Source organism: Budorcas taxicolor, chromosome 5 (genome assembly GCF_023091745.1).
Source record: "Budorcas taxicolor isolate Tak-1 chromosome 5, Takin1.1, whole genome shotgun sequence".
NCBI classification, from domain to species: Eukaryota; Metazoa; Chordata; class Mammalia; order Artiodactyla; family Bovidae; genus Budorcas; species Budorcas taxicolor.
This window is the reverse complement of record NC_068914.1, coordinates 2,857,094-2,872,006: the sequence shown is the minus strand read 5'-3', so window position 1 is coordinate 2,872,006 and position 14,913 is coordinate 2,857,094. Positions and strand designations below refer to the sequence as shown.

At 47.9% G+C, this 14,913-nt stretch overlaps 1 protein-coding gene across 1 annotated transcript in view; it reads left to right on the top strand.

Moving 5' to 3' along the window:
* WDFY4 (WDFY family member 4) overlaps nt 1–14,913 on the top strand; it is a 232,750-nt gene that overhangs the window by 146,114 nt on the left and 71,723 nt on the right. Inside the window, exons 43-44 of the mRNA XM_052640371.1 lie at nt 9,757–9,905; nt 13,561–13,681. Of these exons, the coding sequence (XP_052496331.1) occupies nt 9,757–9,905; nt 13,561–13,681 (270 nt within the window). The remainder of the gene's footprint in view (nt 1–9,756; nt 9,906–13,560; nt 13,682–14,913) is intronic.

The following is a 14,913-nucleotide window of genomic DNA, read 5'->3' as shown; positions in this document are numbered from 1 at the left end:
AAGTGAACACTGGTGGATGAGTATGTATTATGAGTGTGTGTGTGCCAAGTCGCTTCAGTTGCGTCTGACTCTTTGTGACCCATGGACTGTAGCCCACCAGGCTCCTCTGTTCATGGAATTATCCAGGCAAGAGTACTAGAGTAGGTTGCCATGCCCTCCTGCAGGGGATCTTCCCGACCCAGGGATCAAAACCACATTTCTTACGTCTCCTGCACTGGTAGATGGGTTCTTTACCACTAACGCCACCTGGGAAACCCCAAAGATTTATTATATTTATTATATTTATATATGTATTTATTCTATTTACATTCCTTTTATTTTATTTATGGAAGTAGTGTTAGTCTACTGTATTAAGTTTAAAAAATGGATATTAAAACATATATATGTAACATATATATGTTTATATGTGTGTATACGTATTCATAATATCCAGCTGCTGAGTGCTAACAGCTGATAACAGTTTGAACACATCATCTGTTAATATGTTCATAGGTAAATGGATGTTTGGTAACTGCCTAGTCAATTGAAAACAGCTAGGAGATCAATGCTTTCTTACTTTAAAAACCTTTCTTTGCTTTATGCTCTTAAAGGATCGTGTGAAGCAGTGATTCTCAGCATGGGGCAGCTTTACTCCCAGGGGCCATTGCCAATGTCAGCAGACACATGTGGTTGTCATGCCTCGGTGGGGGAGGGTTGCTACTGGCCTCTAGTGGGCAGAGGCCGAGGATGCTGCTTCACATCCTCCAATGCTCAGAAGAGAAGAGACCAATTATTCGGCCCCAAATGCCCACAGTGCCAAGGTGAGCAATCTTGATATGAAGGATGCATATTGCCCGGATTATTGAGCCCTAGCCATCCCTCCCTACCTCCCTGATAAGGTAAGGAAGTAGGGAATTATATGTTGTCTCCATATTGGCATGTAATTCTTTATATTGTGTTGATAAGAAGAGAGCAATGGCAATACTTTGTCTTCGTTTGGTATATTAACTTTCTATTGCTACCATAACAAATTACCAAAACGTGGTGACTTAAAACAACACACATTTATTATCTCAAAGCTCTGAGCACAGCATAGCTCAGCTGGTTTTCTGCCTAAGAGTCTCACATGGGCTGAAACTGAGGTGCTGGCAGGGCTGCGGGTCTCTCTAGAGACTCTGAGAATGAATGCGTTTCCAAGCTTGTTCAGGTGTTGGCAGAATCCAGTTCTACGATTCTGTAGGACTGAGGTCCCTGTTCCTGGCTGGCTGTTAGCCAGGGGTTATTCTGAGCTGCTGGAGGTTGCCCACATCCCTCCCTTGTGGCCCCGTTCCTGCATCTTCAAAGCCAGCTGCAGTGGCCTTCTCACCCTGCACATCTCTCCAACCCCCTTCTGCCTCATCTGCCCTCTCCTTCGTCTCCCCTCTGCCTCCCTCCTCCACTGAATCTATCCCACCAACTGTCCCACCTTCCTCTTCAGCTGCTAAGGTCTCATGGGAATTGGACCCACTAGGTAATCCAGGGTAATTTCAATATTTTAAGGTCTACTGATTTGCACTCTTAATTTCATCTGAAATGAGTAATTATTTCCAGCCCTTCAAGTAGCACCTGGGTTAGTGTTTGATAGGATAATCAGGGACAAGGCTCTTGGGGGACATCTTTGTCCCCAAATACTGCCTGCCACATTTGGAACCACTGAGGGTCCGCATCTCACCTAATCCATGCTCCTACCTTCCAAGAAGAGCTTCTGTGAACAGCGTGACTCCCAGGTGCTTGCCAAGACTGGCCAGGTATCTGCAGCCCTGGCTGGGCTGGGCTGAGGGCAAGGTCTGAAGTTTATAGTCACAGTCGGTGCTTGTGGAGGAGCTGGAAGGCTTTGAGCAAATACTGAAAATGTATTTGCTCCACTCGTGACGAAGGTTGGAAGCTGGAATGAGCATAACAAAGGGTTATGAGCGTTCACTGAGTGCCTGAGGCTAGGAACGGATAACGAAGGGTTATACGCCTGGCCTTGAGATGTTCGAAGGCTTCCTTCTGACCACCTGTTTCTGAGAGCAAGGACTGTTGTTTCATGATAAGACTCCCTTTAGAGTTTCGCCAAAGCTATGTTACGGCTTGGGCGGTGGGAACTGTATTTTATGCGTAAGTGCTTTGATGTTTATCTGGAATGGCTATGTGCACGTCTGTCTTATGCTCTAATCCCTGAAAATTACAAAACGACACAATTGGATCATAAACTTCGTCAGTCCACTAGAGGCTGTCCCTGAGTGTCCTTTTCAGAGTGCGGTTCTCCGAGCCTTACAGGTGTGATACCAGCCTGGCCTGTGCAGCGAGTACTTGCGTTCAGTAATTTTGCTAATTGTCTCACGCTGCAGCACTTCACTCTGGGATCTCGGTGAGGGAGCCAGAGCCTGAAGCCCCCAGGTGGCTAACTTTCCCAGCCTCTGAGAGGCAGGCCAGGACTAGCAAGATGCTGTTCTCCTCTCCTCCCCTGCCTGTACTTAAACTTCAGTCTTTCTGGGTCTCTGTGTCATACAGCAGGAAGCTGTCAGAATGCTTCACGTGGCTCGTGACTCTAGGCTGTGCAGACAGGAGTGTGTGGGGGCCAAAGGAGCGTGAGGGGCTGAGCAGCTGCAAGCAAGATGGTTCTGAACATTATCAAGACATTTGTTCTTTGCACAAGTTGTTTTGATCTGTTTTGTTGGGTTGTGCTCATTGCCTCTGGCTTTATGGTTAGTTGTGGAAGAGACTCTTTTCTGCTTCAGCTGAATTCCTGCAGGGTCCGTGGACCAAACCACCAGATACAGCCGCTCCCTGGAGAAGCTCTAGGAGACAGGCGAGGGCCCCATGGGGACAGGCTCCCTGGAGGCAGAGTGGGCAGGGGCTCTAGTCTGGCCCCGGCTCCACCTCCGCCACTTACACCGCATGCCCCCACCCTAGACTCTGTGCCAGGCACCAGGAGCTCTCGGTGGCTTGCACCTGCTGTTACTACTGTGACCGTGGCTCTTCCTTTAGGGGTATCTTAGGATCTGTTCTTTCAGCCCAAGAAAAAGGGGGAGATGGGATATGAACTCTGAACACCAAGCAATGACCTTGAGGAAGCGGGGAAGGGCCTGTCGGTGCAAACGAAGAAGGGCTCCTCTGTGGACAGCGTAGAACCCCAGACAGGCCTCCCTCCAGCAGGTCAGGGTCCTCATGGGCTCTGCTCTGACCCGCCGTTCCATCCTGCACCATCTCAGCAGGAAAGAGACCCACTCAGACCTGGATTCTCTCAGCCTGCCCAGCTCTGCGCTTGCCCAGCCGAGGAAGGGAGACTTGTTGCACTGACTCTAGAACCGCGGTGCAAATGGTGAAGAATCCGCCCGCCGATGCAGGAGATTCAAGAGACGCAGCCTTGATCTCTGTGTTGGGAAGACCCCTGGAGAAGGAAATGGCAACCCACTCCAGCATTCTTGCCTGGAAAATGCCATGGACAGAGGAGCCTGGTAGGCTACACAGCCCATGGGGTGGCAAAGAGTTGGACATGACTGAGTGCACGCACGCACACACATACACACAGACTAGAACCGTGAAAGTGTTCAAGCAAAGATGCAGGAAGTGTGCCCACAGCAGGGGTGTGTGTATATGTATATATATAGATGGTTATTTTCTGCATTTCCTCAGACTAATATTTTCTACTTGTGTTGAGACATTTTGTATCAAGTATTGTGATTCTGATTCAGCATTGTTGAGATAATGTCAGCATTGTTGAGAATTCTCCTAACTCAGATGTCTCCATAAGACCTTGTGGGCCTCGTGTTTTCTAAGTGAAGGCACACCCAGGCAGGGTGTATGTGAGAGGTGTGCGCCCACACTCAGAAAAGCCAGAGCCTCTGCCCTCACTGGCCATCACAGAAAGTGGGCAGGCAGCCTCACAGAGAGTCCTGCCCCTTCTCCCCTGCCATCGCAGAAGCACTTGCCTTTAGGGCCTTTGCAAGACCCAGCCCAGGAAACTGCAGGGCACATCTCACACTATTCTGGATGGCTTGTCCCAACAGAGGCCTCTGGGGGAAGCCAGCAGACCGGAGCTCAGAATGGCAGCAGCTTAATTCATTTCTATGTGAGAACACTGGAGCTCTGATCGCCTCCAGCGATACCTGGGACAGTAATTATTCTATGCCACTTTTGTGCCATTGATTAATGATTCCCAGAACCACAAACACATTTCTCTGCAAACAGCTCCATTTGACACGAGGAGCGGTTTATTTAATGCATGTTAACCGTGGGCTGCTGTGTCCCTTGCACCTCCTCCACAGAGCTGCTTGCAAAAGTGTCTCCACTTAAAAATGTGCTTCTAGACCCATTCCAGAGTCGGAACTCCCATGGGAGTTGTTTTTACTGTAGCTTGAAAATTACAGGAAATTAATTAATTTCATGAAAATTAATTGATTACATGAATTAATTATTTAATCCATGTAATTACATGTAATTAACTAATTAATTACATGAAAAACTAAGCATTTATTTTTTTATTTATATTTTTTACTCAATGTAAAATATTAGTATGACTGTGTTAGAAACGAAATCAGCTTAAAGGGAGAATTTTTTGTGCTGAACAGCAGAGAGCAGCATCAAGCTCTTCATGGGTATTTTTAGCTGAAGTCATCTGTATAATGTGAAGAAGTGTGTTAAACTTCTCACGTAGAATCTTCCCCCCAGGTGAGTCACCATGACTGACTTTCTAGAATGCAGAGCTACATGTGTGGTCCCTACTGAAAACCTTCTGAGACTCTCTTTGGCACACTTCGTGCCCTTCTGAGCTGGCCCTGTGCTTCCCTGGACTTGCTTCTCTCACCCTTACACGAGTGTGCAAGTGCGCACGCACACACACACACCTGCCTTTTTACTGCAATTATACAGAATTGTTTACATTCTCTAAACATGTCCCACTGTCTCAAGACTTTGTGCCTTGGAAATTTTCTCCCCTGTTTTTAATCTTCTGAACTCATAGCCACAGCCTTGGGGCCCCCACCTCGAGACCCACTGCTCTGATGTCCCCTCCACTCCCTCTCGGGGCTCTGTCTGGGCCAGGCGCTCACCTCTGTGCCCCAAGGTATGTGTGCTTCCCTCCAACATCATACTCTTTGAGGACAGTTGATATTCCCCTCTCTTTCCTATCAAGCCACAAGCACCACAAAAATGTGCTTTATCTCCCCTTGTGTTTGCATGGGGGCACAGGCTAAAACATCTAATACGTCTCTAATAAATGAAAGTATGAGCAAATAAGTGAGCGGTAGCCATAGGTTTGCATAAGACAGGACCTCAGCTTTCGCAGCCTGGCTGGTGTCCCTGGCTCAGTTTCTAAGTATGGTCTTCAGGAATCATCTGGCCTGCCTATTCAAATGCAGATTCCAGGGTCCACTCTGTACCTGCTGAATCAGAACAACTGGGATGTACCCTGGGAATATGAATTTTAACAAGCTGCCCGGGAGACTCTCCTACCTAAGCTTTGCAAATAAATGCTGAGATTCATGGGTCTGGGTTTTACAATATACAGAGCTGCCCTAGCTAGAAACATGTTCCAACTTTAACCACTGATGTGTGGATCCTCAGGAAATGCAGTTAGCGCTATGTGCTGAGCTTTGAACAGTCTTCAGAACTTGTAATCCTTTTCAGTTTCCATCCTTTTCCACTTGGTCTCCTCAGAGCCAGCGGAGAAAGGCCGAAGGTTTGGTTGTTTGCAGGCTCGCTTGTGGAAGTGCAGGCAGACAGGGGTCATCCCAGCTCCTTGTCTCCATCTGAAAAGATGAGCTGCCATCAACAGATCCTTGTGTTATATTTCTTCCCAGATTTGCCAAGTTGACATATAAAAAATAGTGTCTCCTTATTGTTTTAATACACATTTCTTTGACTATGAGTGTGACAGAATGCTCCATCTAAAAGGCATCCTGAGTTCATAGGTAGTCAGTGTAAATGGAGTTGAATAGCCTCTTTCCCTTTGGATGCTTAACTTTTTCTCAGCAATCTGTGCTTTTTTTAAAAAAAAAAAGAAAAAAAGAAAAAAAGAGGATACTTATTCCAGACACCAGTGTAGCAGAATTTATTGTTAACAAGGTCTAGGTGAGCAGATGCATGGAAAGAGAAGCGTGATGCCTGTGAATGGAGCTGAAGCTTTCTTTGCAGCAGATTTTGCAGACAAGTATGACAGAACGTGGGCTTCCCAGGTGGCTCAGCGGTAAGGAGTCCGCCTGCAGTGCAGGAGACGCTGGTTTGATCCCTGAGTCGAGAAGATCCCCTGGAGAAGTGAATGGCAGCCCACTCCAGTACACTTGCTTGGGAAATCCATGGACAGAGGAGCCTGCAGGCTACAGTCCGTAGGGTCTCAAAGAGGCAGGCACGACTGAGGGCTAAACAGCAGCAGCAATGAGGGAACGTACACGTCAGCTCTGTCACCGGATGCCTCACGTGATGGTGCTGAGTCTTACATTTTCTACCTGTAAAATGAAGGTGTTGCATTAAGTTGCAGACTAATAGTGCTGGAAGAAATCTTGAGAGAGCCTCCAGCTGAATTTCCCCTTTTGCAGACATTCGACTGAGGCCTGCTTCTAGGAAAATGTGCTGGCATGGGCTTCCACAGAATGTCCCAGCACGTCGTTGTCCCTCTAACTTTAACTCTGGCGGTTTTGGACTTCCAGACAACCTATTCCTTATCATACCTGGGCCAGGTGTGGCAGTGTGCTTACTAATCCACCCATTAGGAGTGAAAATATGTCACTTAACTAATCTTAAAAATGTTCTACTTATGGAGCTGAAGTTCTACTCTTTTTAAAGTGATTGATAGAGTCGTAGCAGGAGGGATTTCTTCATCATGAGTGAACTTGGTGTTGGAGCTCTCTTAGGGTTAATTTAAATGGAAGAGCAGGGAATATTTCACTGGGGCTCATTTTCCAGTTTTTAGAATGTTATTCTTTTCTAGCAGAATCCATTTTTAAGCTATTGACCCAGCTCTCACCAGACGTTCTTCTTGTGGTTTGGTTTATTCTGGTTATTACTGAATTCTCCCCAAAGGAAAACACCAGGAGATCACGAGAGCATGCTGCAGCCTCTGTTGGCACCACAGAGTCTGGGCAAGGGTGGGGCCTCAGAGGGACAGGAGAGGCCAGGGGGGTACACAGGCCTGTGTTCTCAGGCTCCACACGCGACCCTGCGAACCTGAGGATGAAGTCTCCTCCGTACAAAGGCGTAAGAGAAGAAGTTTCAACAGCTTGGCCTAGGCAGCATAAACACCCTCCAACAATGCTGGTGGGAGTGTGAATTCGCGTCGCCTTGCAGGAGGGCAGTCTGGCGCTAGATCAGAGTATGAACTGCCCACATCCTGGACCTCCAGTTCTACTTCTAGGAATTTAGAAGACCTACTACAGATTTCCGTATGTGTTCAAAGTGGCCTATGCACAAGGATTGTCACTGCAGCGCCGCTTGTAATGTTGAAACATTTGAAAACAAACCAATAGAGGGTTGCACCACATCCGTGCAAACTAACCGTATGTATCTTTTAATAAAAGTGAGACAACTCTGTGAGAAGTGATTTGGAAAGGGCTGCTAGACGGCCTATTAAGGAAGACAAGTAGATGCAGACCAGTATCTGTATGAATATGCTATTTGTGTAAAAAAAAAAAAAGATAATATGTATAAAACAAACTATGCAGGCACAGAATCCCTTCGGAAGATTATACTGCAGGAGAGACGAAACTTTTCCTCTACCTCCTAAGAATCTCTATTTAGGTTGCAACATTGAGTTGACAGACGACAGATTTACAGAAGTGCAGACAGATTTTATTCTTACGGGTACATGGGGGCCTGCCAAGGAAAATGAAGACACCTAAGGCCTCAGGACCTGAGCATGCCTGCTTTCCAGCTTCACCAGCCACTCTGACCTCTCTTCTGCTCCCCAGATCTGCCCTTCCTGCCTCTGTGCTCTGAGATGGATATTCCTGTTCCATGAAATTTCTTCTCCCAGCCTTGCCATGACTACTCATTTCCATCCTTCAGGTCTCAGAGTTTGTCTGAGATCATGTCCCCTCCAAGTTTCTCTCTGCCTTATATCATTATCAACCTGTATTTTTTTTCTTTTTTCAATGCATATCACAGTTTTTGATAATGTATTGGTGGACGTGTCTTCCTCCACTGGATTTTAAGTCCCACGAGGGTAGGGTTCTGTTTATCGCGTTTGTCCCTCACTTTGGCTAAATCCCATGTGAAGTAGGGTGTGAGAACAGGTATGCACGGCAGCTTTCCAGGTTTTACCACTGCTGCCCCATCGTTGCTCCCAATGGTGAGCAGGGAGCTTAGCTTCAACCCCAGGCTCTTCCATTTACCCATCTTTGGTGAGATTCTTATCTCTGCATCCTTCTTTTTCATCTCTAAATTAGACTAGTAAAATTTTTCTTTCCCAGTTTTAAGGATTATGCGTAAAAGGCTTACAATGTTTATGTGAAAGTGAAAGTGTTAGTCACTCAGTCGTGTCCAACACTTTGCGACCCCCTGGACTGTAGCCCACCAGGCTCCTCTGTCCATGGGATTCTTCAGTCAAGAATACTGAACAAGGTAGCCGTTCCTTTCTCCAGGGCATCTTCCTGACCCAGGGATCGAACATGGGTCTCCTTCATTGCAGGCAGATTATTTACCATCTGAGCCACCAGGGAAGCCCAATGGTTATATAGTAGGGTTTCTTTTTTTTTTTTAAGTCAGTTCTTCTTTTGTATAGCTGGAATTAGCACAGAATTATCCTGAGAAAATTTTGGCCTTGGTCTTACTCTGGTTCCTTTGAGCTCCCGTCACCGAAAATTCATGTATTCTCCCACGCATTCCTTCAGAGATTTATTCTATGTAAGGACCCAACTAGTCCTTACTTAATGTGGGACTCTGTTTCATACCAAGACGTCATCCCAGATCAGCCTCCCCAGAAAGCCAGCACGGAGCCAGAGCTGCGCGCGTGGCATGTTGGTTGGGGTGCGGGTTGCTGGGTGGGGTGCAGGATGTGCGACCTCACTGTGGTCTCAGCCAGGCCGCGGCTGAGCCCACGGGAGCTCAAGTGAATGGAGGCAAAGGGCCAGTCCCGCTGCCTCTGTGCTGGCCCGTGTTGGGGACAGATGACCACTGAGATGGGGACCTCACCCATGACAGGCACTCTCTTTAGCTGAGGGGATTCTGGGAAACTGCCAGCAGCTTCAGCTGCTGTGAGAATGTGCTTGAGCCAGAAGGGAGGGATCTGGGCACAGCTGGCGCCTCCTCTGCACACACCTTGGAACAGCCTTGGCCTCTGCAGACAGCAGGACCAGTCTTCCACTTGTGGTCCTCGGCAGACCTGGTTCAGGTCCTATCCTAGTCACCTTCCAGCTGTTTTCTTGACACGTTTCTTCACGTCTGTAACTGAGTGATGCCTCAGGCCTCACAAACTTTCCTCATTGTTTACCGAGGGGTGTTTTGCATGGTTGTAGAGGAGCTTAAAATGAGAGGGAAAATGTCAACATGTTCAAAAGAGCGATAAACACTCATCTACATGCCTCGGTGCGATGCGGTGGCCTTGGGTAGGTGAAATAATGAAGCAGGGTGTTGGGTGTAGAAATCCCACTTAGACAGTGCAGAGCAGTGCAGCTGGGGGGCAGCAGCTCCGTCATTTTCAGGGTGCTACCTTCACTTCCCAGTGCGCAGCGGGCGACCAGACACCGTCCTCCTGCCCTCCTTAAGAAGCTGGGTGCGTCTCCCTCACGCACGCCTGACTCTGGCACCCTCTCCCTGCAGGTGACGCAGAAGTACTCCCTCGTCGTCGTGCAGGGCCACCTGGTCTGCGAAGGGCTCCTGCTCTTCGGCCAGCAGCACTTCTACATCTGCGAGAACTTCACGCTCTCTCCCGTGGGCGACGTCTACTGCACCCGCCACTGCTTGTCCAAGTGAGTGCCCCGCCGGCCCTGGCAGATTCTGCCCTGACCCCAAGCTGCCTCTCAGCCACCCCATGCCTACGCCTCCCACCTTGTTCTTTCTATGGGCTCGGGTTTGGGCCTGAAACTGAGCCATGAGATAAAACGGAAGAACCTTAAGGCACAGGCATCCATGACTAGGATTCCCCGAAGCTAAAATCTGGAGCCTTAACCAGACAGCAGCTCCTCGGGCTCTCCTGCTGTGAAATGCACCACAGGACAAGAGGGATCGCGCTTTAGGTTATTTGGATAATACAATCCAGTCCCATCAGCATACTTATTCAACAACTCTTTTTTTAAATTGGAGTATAGTTGATTTACAATTTTGTGTTAAATACTGCTGAAAAATAATGTATATATATGTATAACTGAGTCAACAACTTCTTGCTTGTTCATCCTTATGCAAGACATCAGGCACTGCCTCTTTGTGCCTGCAAGGCCCATAATGCCATCAGCAGCATATCCAGGTTCTTTCGGAAAGAGTTTGGAGTACACTATCATCAAGCGACAAAATACATGCTACACGAGGCCTCTTCGGGGTTCACACGTGGAGAGATGACATGTGGCTGGTATGGTGAGGGACAGCTGCTTGGAGAAGGGAGCTAAGGTTTGGGTCTTGAAGGATGAGTGAGATTTGGGTAGAAATTTGGAGTCATTTTTATACCAACTAATACCGGAGATCTTTGGCAGGAAACTCTGAGGTTCTTCTCTAGAATCAAATGTATTGATAGTTGGCGTGCTTGGGTTCAATCAGCCCTTACTGAATAATTCTCTAGTGTTTATGAAGTACTGCCATTCCAAACCAAATTGATTGTGTTTGCACTTTTGCTAGTTATTGTCAGTTGTATGTTTTCATCACTTGTGAAGAAATTTAGATGCCAATTTCTTTTCTAGTTATCCAAGGCTCAAGTGATGATAAGATAACCTCTTAGCTCAGTGGCTGTCAAGCTAAATTACATTGACTCACCTGAAGGACTTGATAGAATAGGCTTCTGGGACCCACCACCATCCCAGCTTCTAAGCTGGTAGATCTGGGCTAGGGCCTGAGATTTTACCAAATTTGCAGCTAATGCTCATGCTACTGGTCTGGGACCACACTTTGAGAACCACTATTTGAAACTATTGATAGAGGAACCAGTCTTACCTGCTAATAAAGCAAGAATTTTAACTCCCAGGTGTCATATTATTTCCAGCCTATGTGAAGAAGCAAGGATTTAAGGATTGTGGAAGGATAGATGTCAGCCCACCCTCCTTTGATTTAGGTTTGTTTTAAAATGCTTGGCCTTCTTCTCTCTGCTAACTTCCATCTTTTATCCATATCAAATGTTCACCGAATGCAGTGAATCTTCTATGCTTTTTCAAGGCAGGCACATAATTAATACTTGGCACACTCATCTCATTTTATTGCTCATGTTTTATTGATACTGATCAATATGGACAATATGTCTGCAGACTCGCCTTTCTGAGAGCTGATGAAAGCTTTCTACTCCACCTATATGCATGGAGTGCCCATGAAATGACTCGCATAATCCATTGCTTCACTCTCCACCTCTGGTTAGTGTTGGATAAGATCTTATTGATTAGCTAGATTGTGTTTATGAGGTGCATGTAATCATGATCCAATTGACTATAGCTGCACTTTTAATAGAAACCCAGTTGTTAGGCTGGCTGTACTCAAGTCTGGAAATGTCCTTTTCTAGAATGTAAGTAGGAGAGTAGTGAGAATAGTTAACTACCTTAGAATTGCATAGGCAATTGTAGTCACCATACTTCAAAGAAGAGTTTATTAACCAGACAGTGTTTTCTCTCTGAGCCCTTGTCTGCTACCTGAAGAAAATGCTGGCACTTGTGGAGATGCGGTTCTCAGCGATGGGCCACTAGCTCATGTGAGATCAATAGAGATTAAGTCTTATTTTGACAATGGAGACCAAGGAAGATACATAAATAAGCCAGTTAAAAATAAAGCTAAGTCAACTCTGAAATGCTTCTCTAAAAGACTGCCATCAATTTGAGTATAGTTGAGCCTTAGACCTTGAAAGAGACTCCCTGATGTACCATAAAAACATCCCAAATAAAACTCAAGAACACTGCCAATCCTCCAGCAGTTATTGGACTCAGGTACTTTGTAACTTTCCTCAGAAAGCAAGACCCTTTCTAGAAGGTTATATTTTGCTTTGAGGGAGATTCCTTCTTGGCTGAATAGGGTTACTGTGTTTTCTGTGTAACCAGTTTTCTGGGCTGTTGTACAAAGTATCAAAAACTGGGTGGCTTCTTAAAAAAGAGAAATTTATTATCCTTCAATTCTGGAAGCTAGAAGTCTGAAATCAAGGTAACAGCAGGACGGGGCTCCTTCTATAGCTTTAGGGGAGGATCCTTCCTCACCTCTTCAAGCTGCTAGTGTTTCCTGGCCATCCCTGATGGTCCAAGGCTTGCAGACACATCTCTCCAGTCACACGGCCCTCTTCTCCCTATGTGTGTCTGTCTCCGTGTCTAAGTGTCCCTTTTATTAGGGAATACTAGAAGGACGTGGCAACCCACTCCAGTGTTCTTGCCTGGAGAATCCCGGGGACGGGGGAGCCTGGTGGGCTGCCGTCTATGGGGTCGCACAGAGTGGGTCATGACGGAAGCGACTTAGCAGCAGCAGCAGCAGTGTTACTGGATTGGGATCTATCTTCATGACCTCACTTCATTACCTCTGCTACCTATTTCTAAGTTAAGTTACATTCTGAGGTACTGGGGATTACGACGTCAACCTACATCTTCTGGGGGAGACAAGTCAACCCATAACAGCGGTGGCCAGGCTCACAAGATGTAGCGTTTGATTCATTTGGTGGGAATCCAAACCATCCAGCTGTCTTTTTATGATCGGTGCTTTTAGTCAGCAGTTTTAAGGCATCAGCTCTCTGTTTAATTTCATTCAACAAATACTTATTGAAAGTCTGTCTTATACAAGCACTGGGGTAGACTCCACAGATACACAGCTCAGTCAGATGAGGGCTGAGTCTGGTAAAGAGTTTGCGATCTAGCAGGTGATTTGGGTGCAAATTCCAGGTATAAACTGGTAATTGTATTTGTCCCGTACAAATGTGGGACAAATCAAAGTATGTTTTAATCTGAAATCCACTTCTATTAGCAAAGGCCCAGTCAATCAATATCATGATTAGCATTTAGTGTCCTGTGATTTCCCTAGTTAAGAACATCACATTAAAAGTTACCCTATGGCCATGTTGTCCGAAACCATGTTGAACAGGGACTGTTCAGTGGAGGCTTTTCTGCGTCATGCTTCGGGAACTTGAAATCTGTCCATACCTAACTACACATCTCTTTCACTTTTCCCCCACTGCATCACCAAGCCATTTCTGACCCCAATACCCAGAGAGACTTCTCACACTTACGCTCTGCACCCTGCATCACTGTCTGTCCTGAAGGTGATCCCTGGGCCTCGTGTCCCCCGCTCTGGTTAAGCCAATGTCCCATATTACTCCTCAGCGCAGGGCTGACACAGACAGGGGTTATCAGGTAAGTGGGTGCTGGCCCATCCCCCGATGTGTTCCAGAAACGCAGGTTCAGGCAGGTGAGCAAGCCCCCAGTGGGCACCCTCTCACTGCACATATTGCTTCCTTTCCAGCATTAGTGACCCATTCATCTTCAACATGTGCAGCAAAGACAGGTCTTCTGACCATTACTCGTGCCAGCGCCACAGCTACGGCGATCTTAGGGAGCTCCGGCAGGCACGTTTCCTCCTGCAGGTGAGACCGGGAGGGGCCCGGAGGAAGGACTTTCCCTTCCCTACAGGTGAGACTGGGAGGGGCCCGGAGGAAGGACTTTCCCTTCCCTACAGGTGAGACTGGGAGGGGCCCGGAGGAAGGACCATTCCTTCCCTACAGGTGAGACCTGGGAGGGGCCCGGAGGAAGGACCATCCCTTCCCTACAGGTGAGACTGGGAGGGGCCTGGAGGAAGGACCATTCCTTCCCTACAGGTGAGACCTGGGAGGGGCCCGGAGGAAGGACCATCCCTTCCCTAACCCTAACCCTAAGGCCTGATGGCGGTTCAGGCGCCATCGAGGCCCCATCTGAACGGGAGGGGCACACCTTCTTGACCCCTTCACCCATGCCCAGCCCAGGGCCCTTGGGGACACCTGTGAACTGCCCCGGCTTGTGCAGGGCTGGCCCCCTGGCTGGGACAGAGTTCTGCCCTCTGCTTCACCCTCTCCCCAGTCCCTGCCGTTTGGCCACTGGGCCCTTCTCCCTCTTACCATGTCACTTAGCATCCAGCCTCTTTGCTTTATTTTCCCCGTGACACGCCCCAGAGCTGCCTGGAGACTCAGGAATACAGGACGGGGCAGCTCCATTGCCTGATGGCAGAGCTGACGACTGAGAGCTGAGTGCCAGTCTCCCCTGTTCAGACCACAAGGACACCTCTCAGGCCACTGCCTCTACCCTCTGCCCTCCTCAAATCTTCATCTACCTTCAAGCTCCGTCATTTCCTGGGCCAAGTGATTCAGAGATCTCCTGACTGTCCCCTCCAAGCAGGACCCAGAACCTTGTCTGGTGTATTCAAGGGCTCATCCGGCTGCTAAACAGAGCGGACTCCTTCCAGAGGCAGGGTTCTGTTGTCACTGAGTCACAACCAAATACTCCTCATGCCCTACCTTGGAGGCACACCATCTGGTTTAGAAGCATCACCTCAGTGGCAAAGGGAGGAACAGCTCTGGGGTTCCCGCTGGCCTCAAACACATCTTGCCCTCAACAGTCCAGCCTCTCCAATAGCAAAGCTGCAACTGTGCCCAAGGGCCTCCCAACACCCGGCAGAGGAAGAGATAGGCACCACCTTGTGGGAAGGGAGGGGCCCAGGCCCCTTCCCCCATTCTCTCTGCAGGGTCTCTATTCTGCATAGGCCAACAAAACAGTGCTTGGCCTTCTGGAACAGAATAAGTTACCTTTCTTTTGTAAACTTCTTTGTCTTGTGACCCTCCTGCTG